Source organism: Monodelphis domestica, chromosome 1 (genome assembly GCF_027887165.1).
Source record: "Monodelphis domestica isolate mMonDom1 chromosome 1, mMonDom1.pri, whole genome shotgun sequence".
NCBI classification, from domain to species: Eukaryota; Metazoa; Chordata; class Mammalia; order Didelphimorphia; family Didelphidae; genus Monodelphis; species Monodelphis domestica.
In genome coordinates, this window is record NC_077227.1 from 395621452 (window position 1) to 395644692 (window position 23241).

A 23241-nucleotide genomic window follows, 5' to 3' on the forward strand; every position below is an offset into this window, starting at 1 on the left:
AGAGATCATGCCATGGAAAGACTGGTTGAAAGAACTGCAGTTGGACAGAGAAGACTTAGGGGGAGGAGGAGGAAATGGGGGGCTGTACAATTGCTCTCTTCAAGTATCTTAAAGACCGTTGGAGAGAGACTTTCTGATTCATCCATGGAGCAGAACCAGGAACAAAATAGTGATTAGATTTTACAGGGAGGCAGGCTCCAATCCATAGAAGAGTGAACCCAATGAAAATTTGTGTTGAATAAAAGTGCAACGAATCGTCTTGGGGGTGAACTCTGTCCCTGGAGGTCTGCCAGGAGAGGCTAGATGGCCATTTGTTGGAATATCGATGAGAGAATTCTTGTTCAGGGACCAATGAGGTCTGATGACATCAGATTATGTGATTCTATGCCTGGAATCAGGAGCTGGATAACCTTAGGTTCCCCCAACTAATTCCCAGGGCTCACTGCCAGGGCCCAGGCTAGACATCCCTAGGGGCCATATCTAGGGCCCACAGTTGATAGAGCTTATCCAAGAATGGGACCTTAGAAGGAACCAACTGGCAGAAACTTGGCTTCTGTTCCTTAAGAGTCAGTGTGCAGCAGTCAGGAAGTCTTGGGAGCTGAGTTAGGAGGTCTTGGGTTCTAGTCCCAAGCCTCCCACTGACTTCTTGTGTGAGCGTGGGCAAGCATATTGAATGCTCTGGGCCCCATTTTTTGTCTTCTGAAAATAATAGCAACACATTCATATTAGCATTCCGAGGTTTTATCAAGTGTTTATATACATCATCTTATTAGATTCTCAAAACAGCCCTGTGAAGTAGGTATTATTATCCTCAATTTATTGATTAGGAAACTGAGGTTTAGAGAGATTAAATGATTTGCCCGTGGTCACACAGCTGGCAAACACCCTTACGCAGTCTTTGAACAGGGTGTCTCCTGACCACAAGACCAGAATACTGTACTTTCCGCTCTACCCCAGCTTCCCTCCTAAGAAGTTCAAAAATACGTCCCCTCCCCCGAAGATCAGATAGAGGATGGATGTGACCATTCGATTCAGATCCGGGGGATTTAGTATGATTAACATCTTTGGGAATCGGGAGGGAGAAGTGGATCCAGAGAGAGAAGAAGAGAAAGAGAACAGGAGGTCAGGCCTGGACACAGTCAGGTCATATCCTCATGGCCTTATCCTGAGTCCTGGGAGAGTCTACCTTGCCCTCACTGACCTTTTGCTTTCTCACCAGCATTCACAACTACACTCCCAAAGTAGGCGAGCTGGACACACGGAAAGCTATCCGCCAGGCCTTTGATGTGTGGCAGAAGGTCACCCCACTGACGTTTGAGGAGGTTCCCTACCACGAGATTAAAAGTGACCGCAAGGAAGCAGACATCATGATTTTCTTTGCCTCTGGTTTCCACGGCGACAGCTCCCCCTTTGATGGTGAAGGGGGATTCCTAGCCCATGCCTACTTCCCTGGCCCTGGGATTGGTGGAGACACTCACTTTGACTCTGATGAGCCATGGACACTGGGGAACGCCAACCATGATGGTAAGGCCTGTCTCAGAGACAGGGTAACAATCCCTCCTTACTCAGGGGGCATATACTAAGTGCCCGGGGATTCGGTGAGCATTAGATGTGGTCACTAACCTTGCAGAACTGCTTGTCTAAATAGTAACATTTATTCAACAAATATTTATCAATTAGGGCCCTGTGCCAGATACTGTAAAGGATGCAAAAATAAATAGATGGGGTCCCTGCCCTTCTGGAACCCACAGTATGAGGAGGGGAGGAGTAGGTTTGGTAAGGGAACCCCCCCCCAGCATTATAATACTAAATCTTAAAAGTAAAGTAGAAATAAGAATATAAGGTAATAAAGTCAGTTGAAGGGACTGTGGGATATTTTTAGCCTGGAAAAGCCATAAGAAGGATATGAGAGCTGTCTTCAAGTGTCTTCCGACTCTGATATTCTGTGGAAGTATTTGAAGGGCTGTCATGAAAGGAGATTAGACTTCTTCTTGGAAGAAGTAGGAGCAGTAGGGGGAGACTGAAGGGAATCAGGGCTCAGTTCTGGGTGAGGAAAACCTTCCTAACAATTTGTTGTTATTCAGTCATTTCAGTTGTGATGGACTCTTTGTGACCCCGTTTTGGAGTTTTCTTGGCAAAGATACTGGAATGATTTGCCATTTTCTTTTCCAGTTTATTTTCCAGGTGAGGAACAGAGGTAAATAGAGTTAATTGACTTGTCTAGGGTCACACAGCTAGTAAGTGTCTAGGTCAGGAAGTGGAGTCTTCTGGACTCCAGATTAGGTGCTCTAAGCCACTGTGCCACCTAGCTGCCTTAACAATCAGAGCTGTCCAGATGTAGAATGGACTGCTCTGAGAATTAGTCAGTTCCCTGTTACTAGAAGTCTTCAAGCAGAGACTAGGTGGCCACTTCTCAGGGACATTGTAGAGGGATCCCTACTTCAGGCAGCAAAGATGCCAAGGAGCCTTCCACCTTGAAGATTCTGTTGTTCTGGGATATGAATTGGTCTCTCTGCCTCCCATCCCTTCATCCTCTGCAAATTGTTCAAATCGTCTTACAAAGCACAGACCTGACCTTGTTACTCCCCACCTCAAGAATCTTCACTGATTCTTTATTGTCTCTAAGACATCTTTCCAGACTAACTGAACATCTCCTCCCTTCCTGGGCTCCCCCCCTCACATTTATGGTCCATCTAACCTAGCCTATGTGCTGTTCCCTTCACACAGCACTGTCTCTCAGCTCCATGTGGGCTCTTCCATAAACGGGGAATGCACTTGCTCCTTCCTTGTCTCCCTTCTGAGTCCCTAGCTTCCTTCAAGGCTCAGGTCATATACTTTTCCTGTTTTCCCTCATTGTTAACATTCTCTCCCTCCTTGAATTATTTTGCAGTCATTTATCTGTTTACATGTTCTCTCCCCATGTCAGCAGCCGTTCTCAAACGTTTTGGTCTCAGGACCCCTTCTTACTTTTAAAAATGATAAAAATTGGGGGCAGCTGGGTAGCTCAGTGGATTGAGAGCCAGGCCTGGAGATGGGAGGTCCTAGGTTCAAATCTGGCCTCAGACACTTCCCAGCTGTGTGACCCTGGGCAAGTCACTTGACCCCCATTGCCTAGCCTTTACCACTCTTCTGCCTTGGAGCCAATACACAGTATTGACTCCAAGACGGAAGGTAAGGGTTTAAAAAAAAATGATAAAAATCCTGCCAAAGAGGCTTTGTTTATGTGAGTTAGAGCTATCAATACTGATCATATTAGAAATTAAAACTGTCAAATTGTAAACATTTATTTATGTCTCCATTACATTTCTGAAACAAAAAATGTAAGAAGAGTGATATTGCTTTATATATTTTTGCAAATCTCTTTAATGTCGTTCTTAGTTGAAGATGGTTGGATTCTCCTAGATTCTTCTGCATTACAGTCTGTTGCAAGAAGTTGTTTTCAAGTATACAAAGAAAATGCAGCCTCACACAAATACATAGCTGGATAGGGGAAGAGTTTTTTTAATAGTCAGTATTATTTTGAAAATAGTTTCTACCTTGCAGACCCCTAAAAAGGTCTGGGGAGCACACTTTGAGAATTGCTGGCCTAGGAGAATGGAAAACCTTGAGGGCAAGGGCTGTTTCACCTTAGTGACTATGGGTGCCTCACACAGAGAGGATGCCTTAAGAAATCCCTGCTCTGCTGGCCACTCGGTCCAGGACTCGGTCTCTGATAAGACCCAACCCGAGGGATATCCTGAGGGAGGCCCACCTTCCTTAGCCTCACTTCTTAGATCTCATCCTCCTGGGTCTCAGATTTTCTTTAGCACCGCGCTATGGTTCTGACACTTAGCTTTGGGGAAGCTCTGTTATAGGAGACAGACACAAAAGCACGAGCCCATAAGTCCACAAGATGGATTTTCTCGTGGGTATGTCTCACAACCTAGTTCTGAAGACCTACTTCTGAAGAGAGGGGTAGGTAGGTGGCACAATGAAAAGATCCTTGGGGCCTGGAGTCAGAAGACCTGAGTTCAAATATGATTCAAATACTTTATAGCTGTGTGATCCTGGGGAAATTACTTAACTCTGTTTGCCTCATCCGTCAAATGAGCTGGAGAGGGAAATGGCAAACCATTCCAAACGTATCTTTGCCAAGAAATCTCAAGTGGGTTACAAAGAGTTGGACACAGATGAAAGGACTGAAAAGCAACACTTCTGAAGAGAGGTCCTAGTGAGCCTGTGGGAAAAGACTCCTGGGATGGAGGCTCTCAAGGACAAGGCAGGGATGAATTCTGGAGCATATGGCGTTATAAGGGAGCTAGGTGGCGAGGTGAATTGAGGGCTGGACTTGGAGTAAACAAGACCAAGTTGGAATTGTGCCTCAGGCACATACTAGCTTTGTGACCTTGGGCAAATCACTCTGTTTGCCTCAATTTCTTCATCTGTAAAATGGGAATAATAAGAGCACCTACCTCCTCCTAGGGTTGATGTGAGGATCAAAGGATATTCTATTTGCCAAATGCTTTGCAAACTTTAAGCTATATAAATGCTACCTAGCTAGGCAGGAATGCTGTGAGTTGAGGGCAGAGCGAGAGGCCGTCTCTGCCATGTCTTCTCATGCCACCGAGCAATTCCAGATCTGTGGGCAAAAGTGTGTGAAGAGAAGGATCTGCCTTCCTCTCCCCCCAGTCCCTTTGGGCTGATGGTTGTGTTCCTCTGGGTGGCTAAAGGTCCCATTGCCTCCCTGTGGAGAACACTCAGGGATGGGCTGCCTTGGGGACGTTTGCTGGAGCTGGTGGCTGACGTGATTTAGCCGCAGCTGGGGATGGTGTTGAGGTCCGTCATTGTGGCCATTCCTCATCAGTGCCCCTCATTTCCCTTGTCCAAGCAGAATCAGCGGCATTCTTCATGTGGCATAGCTGCCAGCACTGGGTCTGGAGTCAGATCTGGCTTCAGACAGTAGCTACACAGGCTTGGATAAGTCATTTATCCTAAATTTGCCTCGTTTTTCTTTTCTTTTCTTTTCTTTTCTTTTCTTTTCTTTTCTTTTCTTTTCTTTTCTTTTCTTTTCTTTTCTTTTCTTTTCTTTTCTTTTCTTTTCTTTTCTTTTCTTTTCTTTTCTTTTCTTTTCTTTTCTTTTTTAAAATCCTTACTTTCCGTCTTAGTAACAACTCTTTTAAGACAGCTCAAGGCTAGGCAAATGGGTTAAGTGACTTGTCCAGGGTCACACAGGTAGGAAGTGTCTGAATCCAGATTTGAGCCCAGGTTCTCCTGTCTTCAGGCCCGGTACTCTATCCACTGGGCCACCTAGTCACCCTGACCACAGTGTTCTTAACTGTAAAATGAGGAAAATAATAGCACCCACCTCCCAGGGTTGTGATAAGAACAAATGGGATAATATTTGTAACATGCTTAGCACAGTGTCTGGCACATAGTAGGATCTCTATAAATGCCAGCTATTATTAGTTTGGGGGAGGAGGCCAGCTATTGGGTAGGAGGGACACCTGACAGACAGGACTCCTGTTGCCTCTCTTAGCTTTTCCAGAATTGGAGTTCCTCGTCCCTCTAACCAATAGGAGTTGTCTCTTTCTCAGCAACTGTGATTTAGGAATTGCCCAGTCGTCATATGTGTTAGGACCCGAACCCATGTTTACTTGGTTCAGAGGCTCACTTTCCATTCACTGCATCCATTCTGCATCTCTGCAAGGTTAGCCCTAACAGGTATTGTTATCATTTCTATTAAACAAAATTAGAATTAAGGCTCTTTTGAGCTCTGAGAGGTTATGGGACTTAGCCAGGGTCACGCAGCTAGTAATTAAGTGTCTGAGGAAAGATTCACCGGAAGGATGAGCATTCTTAGAACACAGAGCCAGTGTGTCTACACATGCTGGTGTAAGCATTTTCTTTGGCTGCTGGCATCCTAGGTTCCTTGAGGCCAGAGCAATGTGTGTTCCTCGAAGCCTTTCTTTATAGAGGGCTCAGAACTTTCTAAGTAGTTTGTAAATATTTTGCATATACTTTGTGCATGTAACTCAGAATGTAACTCCCTAAGTGTGGGGACTGGCTCATTTCTGCCTTTTTAGACCCATTTCGCAGTACAGAGTCTGACACTCTTTGTATCTAATCTGGACCTGTGATTTCATGGGCATAGGGAGCTGCTTAGGAGCACTATGGATACCAGTCAGCACTTTCTCCAGGGCACAGACTTGATCAACTGTCAGAAACACACTTGAACCCAGATCTCAACCCTGAGACTCTCTCTCTGGTATCACTCTGCCTCTCATGTGGCACATAGTAGGTGGTTAATAAATGTCTGTGGAATGAAGGAAGACCTAGACCCGCCCCAGTCAATTCCCATCCCAGGAGTGCCGGGGCAAAGCTCAAACCTCTACCAGAATAGAGCAGGAGATTCTGTGCCTAGCATTCCTAAAGGAGCCCAGACAGGTTGGAAGACTGCAAGTCATGAGTCCAGTGGGATAGAAGGGGGCCAGGGATGAAACAAGCCAAGGTGACAGCCAGGAGACATGACTCCAGGCTCCGTCGCGCCTTGAGTTGACTGTGTGATCTTATGCATGTGACCTAATTTTTACAGCTGAAAGGGAGAGAGGGCAGGAAAGATGGGTTGGAGGTTTAAACCTGGGGGCCTGGGAAGAGGGCAATGCTCCTGACAAAAATAAGAGAGCTTTGGGAACAATAAGAGGTTAGATATGGTCAGTTTTGACATGCAAGTGGCAAAAGAAATGGTCAGGGTTGGAGGTGTTGCTTCAGGAATCAGCTACCTGATAGTCAAAGCCATTCGAGTGGACAAGATTTCTGAGACAGAGCACAGGAGCCATCGGTCACCAAGGATGTAAGTGCCTGCTGTGTACCAAGCACCAAGCTAAGTGCTAGGGATACAATGTCAGAAATGAATAACCCCGAATTTGTTCTACTGGGAGAGATTGCACATACATTGTGTGTGCATAAATAAAAAAGTAGATTCAGAATAATTACAAAGTAAATAAATGCAAGGTGACTGAATACAAGAGTATTGGAGGGAGGACATGAGCTTTTGGAGGGGAAAGGATGGAGAACAGTAAAGGCTCCGTTTAGAAGATGTTGCTTCAGCTGAGTCTGGAAGGGTACGAGGGATTCTATAAGGAAGGAGTGCAGCCCAGGCATGGGAGATAGCCAGCGCAAAGGCACAGAGATGGGAGTGACAGTGGGTAAGAAGCCGATGGGATAGTCCCACACTCGCTTGAATGGGAAGAAGAAATGGAGCCGGGGGATAAGAGATCAAGACTAGAGATAGTCCGTTCATGTGCTCTGACAGCATCCTTAGTCTTATTCTTCAGTTCTCTAAACCTAAATTTGAATCAGAAGTAAGATTCAATCCCTGGTTTCCCTCACCTTAAATTCAGTGCTGGTCAGTGAATCATATATCATAGAGGAGCCATTCCTCACATCATTATTATAACTGACATTTATATAGTGATTTTTATATACTAGACACTGTACTAAGTGCTTTACGATTGTTATCTCATTTGATCCTTACAAAAATCCTAGGAGGTGCTATTTTTATTCCCATTTTGCAGATGAGGAAACTGAGGCAGACAAGTGAAATGACTTATTTATGGGGTCACAGAGCTAGTAGTTGTCGGAGGCTGGATTCAAACTCTGGTCTTCCTGACCACAGAACCAGAGCTCTATCTTCTGTACTATCTAGCTGCCCTCTGATCTCTCCGTGCTTTCCAGAGAAACCCCAGGATTTCCCTGGATCGTGGGAGTCTGTCTCATGGCCCTAAGACTTTCATGAAGTTCCCAGGCTAGAGGGATTCTGAAGTTCATTCATAGGACAGTAGTGAAGATGAAAAGAGAGAAGATATGTAAAGGGCTTTGCAGACCTTAGAGCTCCGTGTGCTGTGAGCTATTACAATTATTATTATCACTGACTATAGCGACCCCCCACGGAGTCCTATATTATTTATCTGTGGGTGATAACCTGAGATGGAGAAGGGAGACTAAGGAAATGAGTGAATAATAAAGACTCAAAGACAGCGAGTTATAACACATGGGGAGTAACGTGAACTCCGAGGAAATATGAGAAATAAGAGACTAAGTGGGGAGTACCAACTCCTTAATACTTCCTATAGACAAGGGAGTCTGAGCATTATTAGGAAGTATGGGGGCAATAGCGTCACGAGGAAAGCAGGAAAAGAGAGGACAGAGCATTTTGAAGATACAGGTAAGTAAGAGTGTAACAAGAGGAGGGAAGAGAGGGAATTTACGCTTGTTCCCCAGTATTTATTAGAGGTTTTAGGAATGTGGATTGGGAGGAGATCATGTAACATGGCATAGGTCTTAACATTGGCTGAATTGACAATGACAAGATCAAAGAGGAGGAGATTAATCCAACCCAAGCTTTGCAAATGAATGTACTCTGAGCCAGGGCAGCATGGCCTTCAAGGCCCAGCCCAGGCTGTCAAGGCCCAACCCATGAATTTGCCTGTCCTTTGCTAGTCCTTTGGACTGTCCCTTTCCACACCATGTGTCTGGTAAATGCATATACAGGATACAATATCAATACATCAATCATACTTTCCAGATGCTAACATGCCTGGCATGCTACACTGACAGTAATAATACTGTAAACCCATTGATCTGTTTCTTCCCTCAGGGCAACATATACAAGAGACTATAACAAACATCCTTTAAGTACCTGTTATGTGCTGAGTCCTAGCTAGGGGTCAGAACGGGAAGGATGGAAAATTTAGGTAAAACATGGTTCCTGCCTTCATGAAGATTATAGTCTAATCTGGGACACAAACACAGAAAAGTAAAAATTGACAATATCATATGATAATTGGGGACTAAAAAACAAAGTGGTATGGGAGGGCAAAGGGGGAAGGGAAGGTTTCTTGGAAAAGTTGGCACTAGAATTGGGCTCTCAGGACAGGGGACATTCAGGCAAGCAGAGGGAATAGCTTAAACAAAAGTTGATTGAGCTAGTTCCCTAGTTCTACAGTCCCAGGCTTACCGCCACCAGCTAGTCAGGAAGCCAGCATCCTATTCCTTGTTGCCCTCACTTTGCACAAGGGATACCTCATCTCTGGAATGCACTTTTTCCTCACTGCTGCCTGGTAGAATTCCCTGCCTTCCTTCATAATAATAATAATAGCAGCTGGGAGCGCCTAGTTAGCTCAGTGGATAGAGAGACAATCCTAGAACCAGGAGGTCCTAGGTTCAAATGTGACCTCAGATACTTCCTTAGTGTGTGATCCTGGGCAAGTCACTTACTATTGCCTCACCCTTATTGCTCTTCTAAGACAGAAGGTAAGGATTTGAAAAAAAATAATGGTAGTTGTATCTAATAATTTAATAATACTTTAAGGTTTTAAAGGGCTTTACGTATATGCTCTTATTTGATCCCACAACAACTCCAGGAAGCAAGTGCAATTATTATCCCCATTTTTCAGATAAGGATATTGAGGAACCAGAAGTGAAGTGCATTACCTAGAGTCTCACAGCTAGTTTCAGATCTTTGTCTTCCCAATTCCAAATCCAGCTCTCTAGCACCCCACTACTCCAGGCTGCCTTTCAGAACTTAGGTGAAGGGCCACCTACCTTCTCCCTCCCACCTGAGGCCTCTCCCCAGTTCTTCACTCCTCTTGAGCTTTTAAAACTACTTTGAATTTGTATATGCTGTATTTAGCACTTCCTGCCAGGGTATATAGGCTATATCTCTGTGTAGATTGTAAACTAGAGGACAGGGACAGTTTTATTGGCATCTTTGTTTCCTTATTGCAGGTACAGTGGCTGGCAGGCAGGAGATACTTTGTAAATGATTGTAGAATCGAACTGAAGGAAGGTGGGAGAGAGCAGGATTTATTAGGGACAGAGAGAGAGACCGAGATAGAAAGAGACAGAGATAGAGAGCGAGAAAGACAGAGAGAGAGGCAGAGAGACATAGAGAAAGCAGTGCAGTTTGGCTGGAGCACAGAGTTCAGAGAGAGGAATTGGTAAAATTCACCTGGAACAGCGGGGACGCACCAGATTGTGGAAGACCTTGAACTCTCTAGTTGCTCTCTGGGGGCTCTCATGGCTGAGATCTTTGAGACAAACCTCTGGGGAAGTAAGCAATCAAAGGCTCCATGCAGAGCTACCTGGGAACAGAGCCAGGAAGGAGCCCCAGGGAAGCCGGCTGCTTTCCTGCTTTGGCGGCTGCTTTGCTCAGGACGGGTCTTGGGGATGAGCTCATACTTCCCCTGCTGCCTGCCAGGGGCCAAAGAGCCAAGGGAGGAGAGGGGCTCAGCCTGGCTCCTGCCCTGTTCTCAGAGCCAGCTTACCCACCTTCAACAGAAGGCGAGCTCCCAGGTTGCTGGCCAACCTTGCACTGATCTTGTCCTGACTCCTGGAGATGCAAAGACATTGGCTGTAAACAGCTTCTTCTCGAAGCAGGCTTCACTCAAGGCATTTGTGATGTCTGTGGGTCCCTGGCAGTCTGCCTCCAAGCAGCAGGAACATTTTCTGTGGGCTAGGATTCCCCCCCACAGGGTTAGAGACCATCCTCATGGGTTTGGGGAGCACTTGGCGTTCCAATCCCTTCACAATATGCCCCTCATCCCACCCCACCTTTCCTGGACTCTGTGATCCAGTGACACTGCTATTCCTTCCTCAAAACATTTGTCACTTGTTGCCAGGCTTTTTTTCCCCCCCAGAAGATGGCCAGCTTCTTTATTTTACTTTTTGCGTTGATTTATTTTTTATTTTTACCAATTACATGTAAAAAAAAATTTCTACATAAGTTTTCTCTGAAGTTAAATGATCCAAATTGTCTCCACCCCTCCCTTCTCTCCCCCTTCCTGGAGCTGGCAAACAATTTGATTCCAAGTATTTTTTTCTTCTATCATAGCAAGACAGAAGAGAAGTAAGGGCTGGGGGGGGGGGGTAAGTCACTTGTCCAGGGTCACATAGCTAGAAGTATCTGAGGACAGATTTGAACCTAGGACCTCCAGACCTGGCCCTTTATCCACTGAGTCATCTAGCTGCCCCTAAGGAATTGATTAAAGAAAATTTTTTTTCAATTGCCAACTTTTTTTTTTTAATTTAAGAAAACCCTTATCTTCCATCTTAATATCAATTCTAAAAAAGAAGAGTGGCAAGGACTAGGTAAGTGGAGATAGGTGGTTTCCCAGAATCACACAGCTAGGAAATGTCTGAAGCCAAATTTGAACCTAGGTCCTTTGGATTCCAGGCCTGGAGCTCTATCCACCGTGCTACCTAGCTAACCCCAACAACCATTTATTTGCAGGGCCAGGGAGGGTAAACAAAAAATTCAAGCAATTTATTTACTCTCCCTCCCATTCCTTCCATTGTTTTTCTACTGGAAAAACAAAAATAAAACCTTTGTAACCAATTTGCTTAGTTAAGCAAATCAGATTGGCCTACCCATTGGCCAGGTCCAAAAATGTATGGCTCATTCTGCATCTTGAATCCATCTCTCTGTCAGGAGGGACATAGCATAGATCACCATCTGTCCTCAGGAACTATGGTCATAACATTGATGAGAGGTTGTTGTTTGTTTGTTAATAAAGGAAACTGTGTTGAATTACAGCTATCAAAATATTTTAAAATCAAGTTCACAGACTCCAGTTTAAGAATCCCTGACCTAGTCCCATCTCACTTATTTTTATTTTATTTTATTTTCGTATCCATATTCTCTCCCTTTGACCTTCACTCCTTCCCCCAATGAGAAAGCAAAAAAACCAAACAAGCCCAAAATCCACTTTAGAGATGCTTATAGTCAAGCAAAATAAATTCCCCTGTGGTTACATTTGAAAAATATAAAAAATACATCACAGGGCAAGCTAGGTGGCTCAGTGGATTGAGAGCCAGACCTAGAGATGGGAGGTCCTGGGTTTAAATCTGGTCTCAGACACTTCCTAGCTATGTGACCCTGGGTGAGTCACTTAACCCCCACTGCCTAGCCCTTACCACTCTTCTGCCTTGGAACCAACACACAATATTGCTTCTAAGACAGAAGGTAAAGGTTTAAAAAAAATAATTTAAAAATACATCACAATCTGCCCTCTGAGTCCATCTGCTCTCTCTTAGGAGATAGGAAACAAATTTCATCTATAATCCTCTGGAATTGTGTTATTATGTTGATCTGTCCATCAATAAATAAACATTTATTAAACACCTATTATGTTCCAGGCACTGTGCTAAGCTCAGAAGGTACAAAAAAGTCAAAAACCTTCCCTGCTCTCAAGGAGCTTACAATCTAATGGGAAGAACAACATGCAAAGTAGCTCTATAATTATGGGGAAAGCTCTAGGATTAAGAGAGGTTGGGTAAGGCTTCCAGTAAAAGAAGGAATTTTAGTTGAGACTTAAGGAAGCTAGGGAAGTCAGGAGGCAGAATTGAATAGGGAGACTTCCAGGAATAGGAGATAGCCAGAGGAAATGCTGGGAGCTGAGAGGTGGAATGTTTTCTTCATCTAATAGCCTGGATGGATGGAAGAGTTCATGTCAGAGACTAAGGCATAAGCCTGGAAAGGGAGGAAAGGGCTTGGTTATAAAAAGCTTTGAAGGGCAAACAGCACATCAGGATTCTGCAGTCTTTCGAAGCTTTGTCTTTACAGTATTGTTGCCATATTGTATAAATTGTTCTGGCTCGCTCTTGCCTGCTTCACTCTACCTTTTTTTTGCTCCGTCCTTTCAGTCTTATCTAACTTCATGACCCCATTTGGGGTTTTCTTGGCCGAGGTACTGGAGTGGTTTGCCAGTTCCTTTTACAGTTCATTTTACAGATGAGGAAACTGAGGTCAACAGGGTTAAGTGAGATGCCCAGAGTCATCCAGCTAGGAAATGTTTGAGGTCAGATTTCAATTCTCATCAGTCCTGAACTCAGGAAGATGAGCCAGACTCTTAAGCCTGGTACCACCTAGCTGCCTTTCACTCTGCATTAGTTCATATCAATCTTCTCAGGTTTCTCTGAAACCATCCTTTTCATCCTTTCTTACAGCACAGTAATATTCTGTCCCACTCGTGTGCAATAATGTGTTCTGCCACTCTCCAACTGATGGGCATCCCTTTAGTTTCTAGTTCTTTGTCTGCAAATATAGGGAGCTGCTAGAAATATTTTTGAACACAAGTTCTTTACCTCTTCCTTTATTGCTTTGTGGTATAGAGTCAGTAGAGGTATTGCTGGGCAAAAGGATGCCGAGCTTAATAGCTTTTTGGATATAGTTCCAAATGACTTTCCAGAATGCCTGGACCAAATTCATAAGGGAGCCAACATTTCAATAAGCGAGATAATGTGCACATTTATAAATACATATGGAATTCATGCAAAACAGATGAAAGGTAATTTTGGTGCAGAGGACAAAAACAGCTGAGGGACCAGGAAGGGTGGGAGCTTGAATTAAGGTGCTTTTTGGCTTTTTTTTCACTCTTATTTTCTGTCTTAGAACTAGTACTAAGTATTGAGAAGAGCAGTAAGGGCTAGGCAATTAGTGACTTACCCAGGGTCAAACAACTAGGAAGTGTCTGGAGTCAAATTTGAACCCAGGACCTCCCAACTCCAGGACTGGCACTCTATCCATTGAGCCACCTAGTTTCCTCACCCCAAAGCAATCTCACCCCAAAGCAATGAAATCAGTGGCCAGGCCCCCAAAAGAACCTCTACTGGCTCCCTCAATCCTATCTTATCGTCTTCCTTCTGGACTCTTTTGTTTTTGCTCCCTCCCTCCCCTCTAATCTGTCTACTTAATGGTATAAATATAAAACAAAATTGAAAGTTACATTTTTTAACACCATAGATATTTCCTATAAAATATCCAAGTAAACCCCTTTACAAAGTGCATCCCTTGACAGGGGGCAGAGAAGATAATTAGATTACAAATTATTAAAAGAAAGGAAAGGTGTGTTCTGTAGTGTTATCAGTATGGTTTTGTCTGTTAGCATTGACCGGTATATCTGGTTGGCATGCCATTGCCTTTCCCTGCTGACCATTCCCTTCCCACCCTATAGTCCTTATGTACATTTTTCTTTGGGCTTTGCTTTCATCATTCTGCCTCATTTGACACACATCTTTCAGGATCTCTCTGAGCTCTCCATGTCACTCATTCCTTGTAGAGCCATAATATTCCATTGTTTTCATGCCCCACAGTTGGTTTGGCCAGTGGCCAGTTTTTTTGTTTCCAGAATGTCATTATCACAGATAATACTGCTGTGGATGTGTCTGTATGTATGGGTCTTTTCTTGCTGACAGCAGGCCTCCCAGGGGCATAGTACAGTGACGGCACAGTATATAGAGTGCTGAGCCTGGAATCAAGAAGACCTGAATTCAAATCCCATCTCAGACAACTTATAAGTTGGGTAACCTTGGCAAGTCATTTACTCTCTTGCAGACTCAGCTTTCTCATCTGCAAAATGGGGATAAAAACTGTACCCAACACACAGGGTTGCTGTGAGAATCAAATAAGATATAGAATGTGTTTTTCAAATTGTTTTTACATTTTTATTTTAAATTCCAAATTCTCTCCCTCCCTCTCATCTCTCTCCTTTCCATTGAGAAGGCAAGCAATAGGATATCAATTATACATGTGAAATCATGCAAAACACATTTCCATATTCACTTAATCCTGTTTGCCTTAGTTTCCTCAACTGTAAAATAAAATGGAGAAGGAAATGGCAAACCACCCTTTATCAAGAAAACTCCCTAGAAAAGGGTCATAAAGAGTCAGACAAAACTGAAAAAACAATTAAACAACAAAAATAAAGTGAAAAAATTATACTTCAGTTTGCACTTAGCTTGGCAGTTTTCTCTCTGGAGGTGTACAACATTTTTCATCATGGGTCTTGTGGAATTATCTTGGCCAGTGTCCTAATCAGAGTTGCTAAAGCTTTCACAGTTGATCACCCTTACAATATTGCTGTTAATATGTACAATGATCTCCTGGTTCTGATCATTTTATTTTGCAACAGGTCATATAATTCTTCCTAGGTTTTTCTGAAACCATCCTGCTTAGTATTCAGTCACAGTCATTTACGACTTATTCAGCCATTCCCCAATTGATGGGCATTCCCTCAATTTCCAATCTTTGACACCACAAAAAGAGCTGCTATAAATATTTTTGAATACATAGGTCCTTTTTCCTTCTCTTTGATCTCTTTGGGATATAGGCCTAGTGGTGGTATTGCTGGGTCAGAGTTTTATAGTCCTTTGAGTATAGTTCCATATTGTCCTCTAGAATAGTTGGACCAGTTCACAACTCTGTCAACAGTGCATTACTATCCCTACTTTTCCATATCCTCTCCAGCCTTTATCACTTTCCTTTTCTGTCATATTAGCCAATCTGTTATGTGTGAGATGGTACCTCCGAATTGTTTTAATTTGACTTTTTTCTAATTAGTTGTTATTTAGAGTATTTTTATGTGACTTTTGATAGTTTTGATTTCTTCTGAAAATTGCCTATCGATATGCTTTGACCATTTCTCAATTAGGGAATTGCTGCTGTTTTTACAAATTTGTCTCAGACTCCTATATATTTGAGAAATGATGGCTCTATCAAAGAAACTTGCAATAAAAATTCTTTCTCAGTTTCCTGATTTTTTTTCTAATTTTGGCTGCATTTGTTTTGTTGTTACAAATCCTCTTTAATTTTGTGTTATCAAAACTATATATTTTACTTTATGTAATGCTTTTTATCTCTTATTTTGTCATTAACTCATCTCTTACTCATAGATCTGACAGGTAAAAAATTCCATATCCCCCTAATTTGCTTATACTACTCTTTATGTCTAAATCATGTATCCATTTTGATCTTATCTTGGTATTCAGTGTGAGATGTTGGTCTATGCCCACTTTCTGCCTACCTGCTTTCCAGTTTTCCCATCAATTTTTGCCAAATAGTGAGTTATTGCTCCAAAAGTTTAGATCTTTGCATCGATCAAACACTAGATTATTATGGTCATTTACTATTGTGTATTGTGTACCTACTATATTCCACTGATTTGCCATTCTATTTTTTAGCCAGGTTGTTATGATGATTACCACTTTGTAATATAGTTTGAAATCTGGTACTGATCGGTTGCTTCTTTCACATTTTTTATTGATTCCCTTGATATTCTGCACTTTTACATTTTTTAACAAACTATATAAATGCTAGCATTTACTATAACCCTAATTGTGTGATTTCTGGGTCAAAGAGTTGTTGTTTGTCCTTTGTTTTTGAAGAGGACCAATGACATGACAGATCGAGGTCTTCACTTGTGTGTGAATTGGATTTAAGTAAGGCAGAGTTGAAAGTCACAGAAGCCCAATGGCAAGAGAAAAGTCAGGATAACTGGCAACAGCCCAGGCAAAGACTGTGAATAACTTAGTCACTGTTCTTGTATAATTCCATATTGTTTTCCAGGTTGGTTGAAGGAATTCACAGCTCTACCAGCAGTGAATTGACATTCTTATCTTCCCACCACTTCTTCAACAATGAGTCTTCCCATCATTTATCATCTTTTCTAGGTTGGTGGGTGTGAGGTGGTACCTCAGGGATGCTGTAATTTGCATTTCTCTGTTATTGGTGAATTTGTTCATTTGTTTCAGTCAAGACCCCATCTGGGGTTTTCTTGGCAAAGGTCCTGGAGTACCTTTTCCATTTCCTTCGCCATATCATTTGTGATGAGGAAACTGAGGCCAACAGAGTTATGTGTCTTGCCCAGGGTCATAGAGCAAGTGTTTGAGACCAGATTTGGACTTGAGAAGATGAGTCTTCCTGATTGTAGACCCAATGCTCTATATTACTGATACGGAACATTTTGGGGGGAGCTTCTTGATAGGTTAGATTTCTTTTTTGGAAAACTGCATCCTTTAGCTACTTGTCTGCTAGGGGATACAAACACACTTTGATCTGTAGAGTTTGACTCATACTAAATCCTCCCATGGCTAAGCTAGTCATCCCTCAATCGTGGGTGTTTCTTTCAATTTTTCTGTTTAACAGCTGAATTTTGTGGCCATTGAGAACAGAGTCACTGAAAACATCTGTAGGGTTCTGGGGCTTGACCCAAGCAGGAACTGAGACAGTGAGGTAGGCCCCAAATTAACTATGAGGACAATACAAGGGCAGGCTAGATCAAATCAGGGGAATCTTACAGTACTTTGCATGATTCTCAACCTCCCAAACACAAAAACACACTTTTTAAACATTTATATTCTATAAGGGGCAGTTAGGTGGCAAAGTGGGTAGAGTGCCTGACCTGGAATCAGGAAGAGTCATCTTCCTGAGTTCAAATCTGGCCCTCAACACTTACTTTCTGGGTGGCCCTGGGCAAGCAACTTAACTCTGTTTGCCTCGGTTTCCTCATCTGTAAAATGAACTGGAGAAGAAAATGATCAACTACTTCAGGACCTTTGCTAAGAAAACCCCAAAAGGTATCATGAAGAGTTAGACAGAACTGAAAAACAACTGAATAACAATAATTCTACCAGTGAGGCAATTTCGTGTTATCAAAACTATATATTTTATTTTATGTAAAATGATAGAAAATGATGGTATAAGAAGAATTGAATTCAAGTTCCACTTTTTTTTTTTAAATAAAACCCTTACCTTCTGTCTTAGAATCAATACTGTGTATTGGTTCCAAGACAGAAGAGTGGTAAGGGCTAGGCAATGGGGGCTAAGGGACTTGCCCAGGGTCACACAGCTAGGAAGTGTCTGAGGTCAAATTTGAACCCAGGGCCTCTTGTCTCTAGGCCTGGCTCTTGTTCCACTGAAACATTGGCTGTGTGACCCTGGACAAGTCACCTTAGTCCTCAGTGGTCAAGGGAACTTTCTAAGACTATCTGTATTGATAAAAGGAGTTCCTGTTATTAGTAAAATCTCAGATTCAAACAAAAAGTGATGTCCTGATGTACTCTAAAGCTGGGAATCACAAAATGTCATTCCCTCACAAGAGGGGCACAGTGGGATACAGATGAGGCAATGTGTCTGGAGTTTAAGGACATGGGTTAAAATCTGACCTTTTCTACTTCCTGCTTCTGTGATACTGAACAAATCATTTAATCTCCCCAGGGCTCACATCCCTCATCTGTGAAGTGATGGGATTGAACTAGATGGTCTCTGTGTATTCAGTTGTTTCAGTCAATGTCTAATTCTTTGTGACCCCATTTGGAGTTTTCTTGGCAAAAATACTAGAATGATTTCCCATTTCCTTCTCCAGATCTTTTTACAGATGAGGAAACTGAGGCCAAAAGGATTAAGTGACTTATCAAGGGTCGCATAGTTAGCAAGGGGCTGAAGCCAGATTTGAACTCAGGAATCCTGACTCCAGATCCAGGGTTCTATCCACTGTGTTATCTAGCTGCCCCACTTCCTAGCTGTGTGACCCTGGGGAAAAAGAGAAAGAGGAGAGGGAGGGAGAAAGGAAAAAAAGAGAAAGAAGGAAGGAAGGAAGGAAGAAAGGAAGGAAGGAAGGAAGGAAGGAAGGAAGGAAGGAAGGAAGGAAGGAAGGAAGGAAGAAGGAAGGAAGAAAGGAAGGAAGGAAAGGAAGAAAGGATGGAAGAAGGAAGGGAGGAAGAAGGAAGGAAGGAAGTAAAGGAAGGAAGGAAGAAAATAAAAGAGAAAGAAGGAAGGAAGGAAGGAAGGAAGGAAGGAAGGAAGATGTATATTGACTCCCTCAAGCTGGCATGTTGGGGGTGTTGTGAAAGACATCCTTCAGGAATACTCCTGCATGGTCTGGTCATTAGTGATGGCCAATAGCCTAAGGGCTACAGTGATACCTGGGAAATAGTAAATGGACTAGATGGAAATCTTATAGCATGTTGACGGGATCCTCTCCAGAGAATTTATAGAGCCCTGGAGAAGCCTCACCGGGGAATAGAAGGTGTTTGGGAGGGGATGCCAAGAAGGGGGGCCCCAGCACTGAAGAATTCAAGACCAGAGCCGTGAGCACTCACTGCAGTTGAACTTGGGGTCTAACTTAAAGGGTTTAGGAGGGGAGCCTGAGACACTGCTCCTGTTTGTTCATTCAACAACTATTTCCTGCCTGGGTTCTATAGAATACTGGGGCTGAGCAAAGTCTGTAGTGTTGATTAATCTCTCTTGCTTAGAAAGTGAAAAAAGTTCAATAGAGAAGTCCTTGGGCTGGAGAGAGCTTAATAGAAGAGGATGTCAAATTACCATTAAGAACCTGACCGGCAAATAATACCACATTTTACACTAAGTCAAAATGCATGCTACCATGGTGGTCAGTGGTACAGTGCCTGTAATCAGGCAGTTGGCCAACAGACACTTACGATGTGCCAGGAACATTCTAGGTTTGAAATTGCTAGGTTTAGGTCACATTTTGGACACTGATTCCCAGCCTTCCCCTCTATCATAATAAGAGCTAATATTTACAGATATTTATAATTAATGTATTAACACCCACTGTGTGCCAGGTACTGTGCTAAGTACTTTACAAATGTCATCGCTTGATCCTCACAATGGCCTTGGGATATAGGTCTATTATTATCCCTATTTGACAGTTGAAGAAACTGAGGCAAACAGAGGTGACTTGCCCAGAGCTACCCTAGTGTCTGTGGCCACATTTGAACCCAGGCCTTTGAATTCTAGGTCCAGAGCTCTATCTGCTGAGTCCTGTAAGTGCCTGTAAAATGGAGAGAGAATATCCTTAGCACCTACCTTACAAGGTTGTCAGGAGATGCCACTGAAGACACAGATATATAAAGGAAGTCCTTTTGTCAGGTCTTAGTATTTATAAGCTCCTCAAAGCCAGGAACTGTTCATTTTGTCCCAGTGACTTGATACCCTCAGCACAGTGTCTGACACCTGGTGATGCTCATGAGAGTAAAGTCAACTAGAAGGGACGATCCAAGGACAGAAGGGGATGGAGGAGGCAGGAGCAGGGCCAAACCCAGTGGTTCACCACAAAGGCTGAGTTAGGGCTGAGAGCTTACTGGCTTCCAGGAGGCCAAGCCTGGGGTTGAGGTAAATTGTTAAGCAAGAGATCAAGCTTGACCAATGGTGGTTCTCAAACTTTTTGTTCTCAGAACCCCTTAACACTCTTTCTTTTACCTTCCATCTTAGAATCAACACTGTGTATTAGTTCCAAGGCAGAAAGGTAAGGGCTAGACAATTGGAGTCAAGTGACTTACTGGTATCACACAGCTAGGAAGTGTCTGAGGTTAGATTTGAACCCAGAATCTCCCATCCCTTGGCCTGGCATTGAGCCACCCAGTTGCCCATTTCTCTTAAAATTTTATTGAGGAATGATTCCCTCTACAAAGAGGTTTTGCATCTATTAGAAATTTTCATTTTGGAACTGTAAGTAGCATTGATTCTAAGACAGAAGGTAAAGGTTTAAAAAAGTGAACATGTCTTAGAATTATTATAAAACAGTCTTGAACCTGTGGACCCCTAAAAGAGTCTCAAGAAGCCCTAAAGATCCCCAGGCCATACTTTGAGAACTATTGAGCTAGACAAAGAGATTTTAGGACCTCATGGGCCTGGAGTCAAGAAGACTTGAGTTCAAGTCTAGCCTCAGCCTTACTATCTGTGTGACCTTGGGCAAGTCACTTAACCCCAAAAGCCTAGCCCTTGCCACTGTTGTGTCTTAGAAATGATACTAAGACAGAAGATAAGGGTCTAAAAAAAAGGCCTTAGCACAAATCCTGGAACAGAGTGGGTGCCATATAAATATTTATTCCCTTTTCTTCCCCATCTTCATGTATCTGTTCTTAAAACTAACCATGGGCTGCTGTCCCCTGACTTCCAGCCTCACCCAAACTCCTTTTCTTCTGCTGGAGAAGTCTCTATTCTAGGACCACCACCACCTTCTCCATGGAACCCACAAGATGGTGGGTGCCATTCTTCTTTCTCCCTGGCTCCCCAGTCTGGTGTGTGGCCTTTCTTGCGTAGGACTCCAGTGGTCAAAAAGCAAACATAAAGGCGGCAGGCTGACTTTCAGATGTATCATTCCAACACATCCCTTTCTAAGCATCCTGGTCTGTGGGAGTCAAAGATGTCCTGCACCAAAAACTTCTTTTATGCCATTAAGTCAATAATGGAGGTGATGAGTCTGGGTCTGGGTCTCGGCAATAAAGCAAGGCCTGATGGAGCCCAGTGGGGACGTCCAAGGACAAGGGAGCTGGAATCTGCAGTCCACTGAGTTTGCCACTTAAACAATGGCAGAGTCCTGTTTTCCAGTCTGTAATAGAGCTGCTTACAGCTGGATATTGTACCCCAGCGATGAGGGATTGAGCTCTTGTTATCAGATCCGTGGCTCGGGGCTCAGATCCGCAGGACATGTCATCGCTGCTCAGACTTCCTTCTAAATGTATTCTGTGTCCTGGATCCCAGGATCTGACTATGGACCATACAAGACTTCCAGGGCAAGACCGACACCAGAAAAGCTTGTGACAGACTGCCTTCCCCAGAGGTAAAGCAGTAAAGGCCAAGTACAATCAATTAGTCAATAAATATTTATTAAGCAGCTGCTAAGTGCTGGGGATGCAAAAAGAAAGACAAAAGGGAATGCTGGCTGGCCTCCTCCAATCCGCTACAAGATTCTCAGAGCCTTTCCTGCTGCCCATTCCGGGCTGTCTCCTATGCTTCTGGAAGGATCCATCTGTCTGTCCAGGGTGCAACAGGACTGACACCAATGTAGCATTGATTGAAACCCCCTCTCTTGCCCTGTGTGTGGGACGTTCCTGCCTGAGCTCAGCCTCAGCTGAATTCCTCTACCCCTGCCTCTGTTGCTAACCCCAGGATTGGCCTGTTTACTTCTTGGGAAGTCGGTCAGTCTGGAGGGAGGTTCCTTGTGCTCAGCCAAACCTGGCTTCCCACCTGCCAACATTCCCCTCAGTTGCGAGCTAGCTTCTCAGGGCTTGTTGCTTAGCTTGCAAAGTGGGCTCCCATGCTTCCCCGCTCGAAAAGGGAAAGAACTGAAGGTGAGAACCAGTTTGGATACGAGGGCGTGTTTCCTGTGGAGGAGTAGACCCAGTTATTATTGCCAAGCTTTTGCGAGGGGCAGAAGGGCCGAACAGCTTGGTAATAATAATACCAAGGACGGACCGCACCTGTGATTTTATGGCTAGAGGGAACTCCCAGGTGAGGAAATCCCCTCTACCAGTACAGATCTCCGACTTAGAGAGTTGCCTAGAGTGAGGGTGTCCCCTTCCACATGCCTCCCACAACACTCTGGAGTGCTGCCTGGACCAGATTAGAATGCAACTGGAAGCTATTTAACCAAATCAATAAAAATGCAATAGAACATAAATGATGTGGTTTTCTAAGTCAATACCTGCTGCAAGAATCCTTATGTAGGCTTTAGTAGTCCTTTTTTTTTTTTAAACCCTTACCTTCCATCTTGGAGTCAATGTTGACTCTAAGGCAGAAGAGTGGTAAGGGCTAGGCAACGGGGGTCAAGTGACTTGCCCAGGGTCACACAACTGGGAAGTGTCTGAAGTCAAATTTGAACCCAGGACCTCCCGTCTCTAGGCCTGACTCTCAATCCACTGAGCCACCCAGCTGCCCCTAGTGGTTCTTTTTTGATTTGAGTTTGATGCCATGGGCCTAGAGTGCTCAGGTTAACTGACTTACCCTGAATCATATAGCCAGTAAATATTGGAGTTAGGATTTGAACCCAGGTCTGCCTGGCTCCAAGGTCAGTTATCTATCCCCCATACCAGACTACCTCCATCATCATCATCATCATCATCACCATCATCATCATCACCATCATCATCATCATCATGATAACAATAGCTGCCATTTATATACCACTTTTAAATTTGCAGGGAGGTAGGATAGAAATTTTTTTTGATTAATTTTTTATTTTTTTCTAGATTACATATTGATGCAATTTTAAATAATCATTTTTTGAAATTTTGTGATCTCTGTTCTCTCCATCCCTCCCACTCCTTCCCCCTCTCCAGCATAGTAGGTAATATCATATTTGTCTTATGTCTGTTAGTATACAATAGTATTTTCATGTTTGTCGTGTTGTAAAACAAGACGCATATTGATTACATTAGAAAGAGGTAGGGCAGAAAATTGATTTAGGAGACTGAATGAGCTGAGTTCAAATCCTTCCCCGGACATATACAATGACCCTGGGCAAATGGTTTACCTCTCAGGGATGCCAAATTGACCTTTACATTACAGGACAGTTGCTGACCTGCATTCTTTGACTTTCTGAAATGGCTCAGAACAACCTGTAAAGTAGAGGCAGTAGATATTATTATAATCCCCCTTTTTTCAGAGAGGAAACCGGGATCAGA

The 23241-nt window shown here is 43.4% G+C and overlaps 1 protein-coding gene across 1 annotated transcript in view; it reads left to right on the forward strand.

Annotated features, from left to right (window-relative positions):
• The window catches only part of MMP24 (matrix metallopeptidase 24), a 65606-nt gene that overhangs the window by 22041 nt on the left and 20324 nt on the right, over window positions 1-23241 (forward strand). The window contains exon 4 of the mRNA XM_007474237.3: window positions 1220-1524. Coding sequence (XP_007474299.2) covers window positions 1220-1524 — 305 coding nt within the window. The remainder of the gene's footprint in view (window positions 1-1219; window positions 1525-23241) is intronic.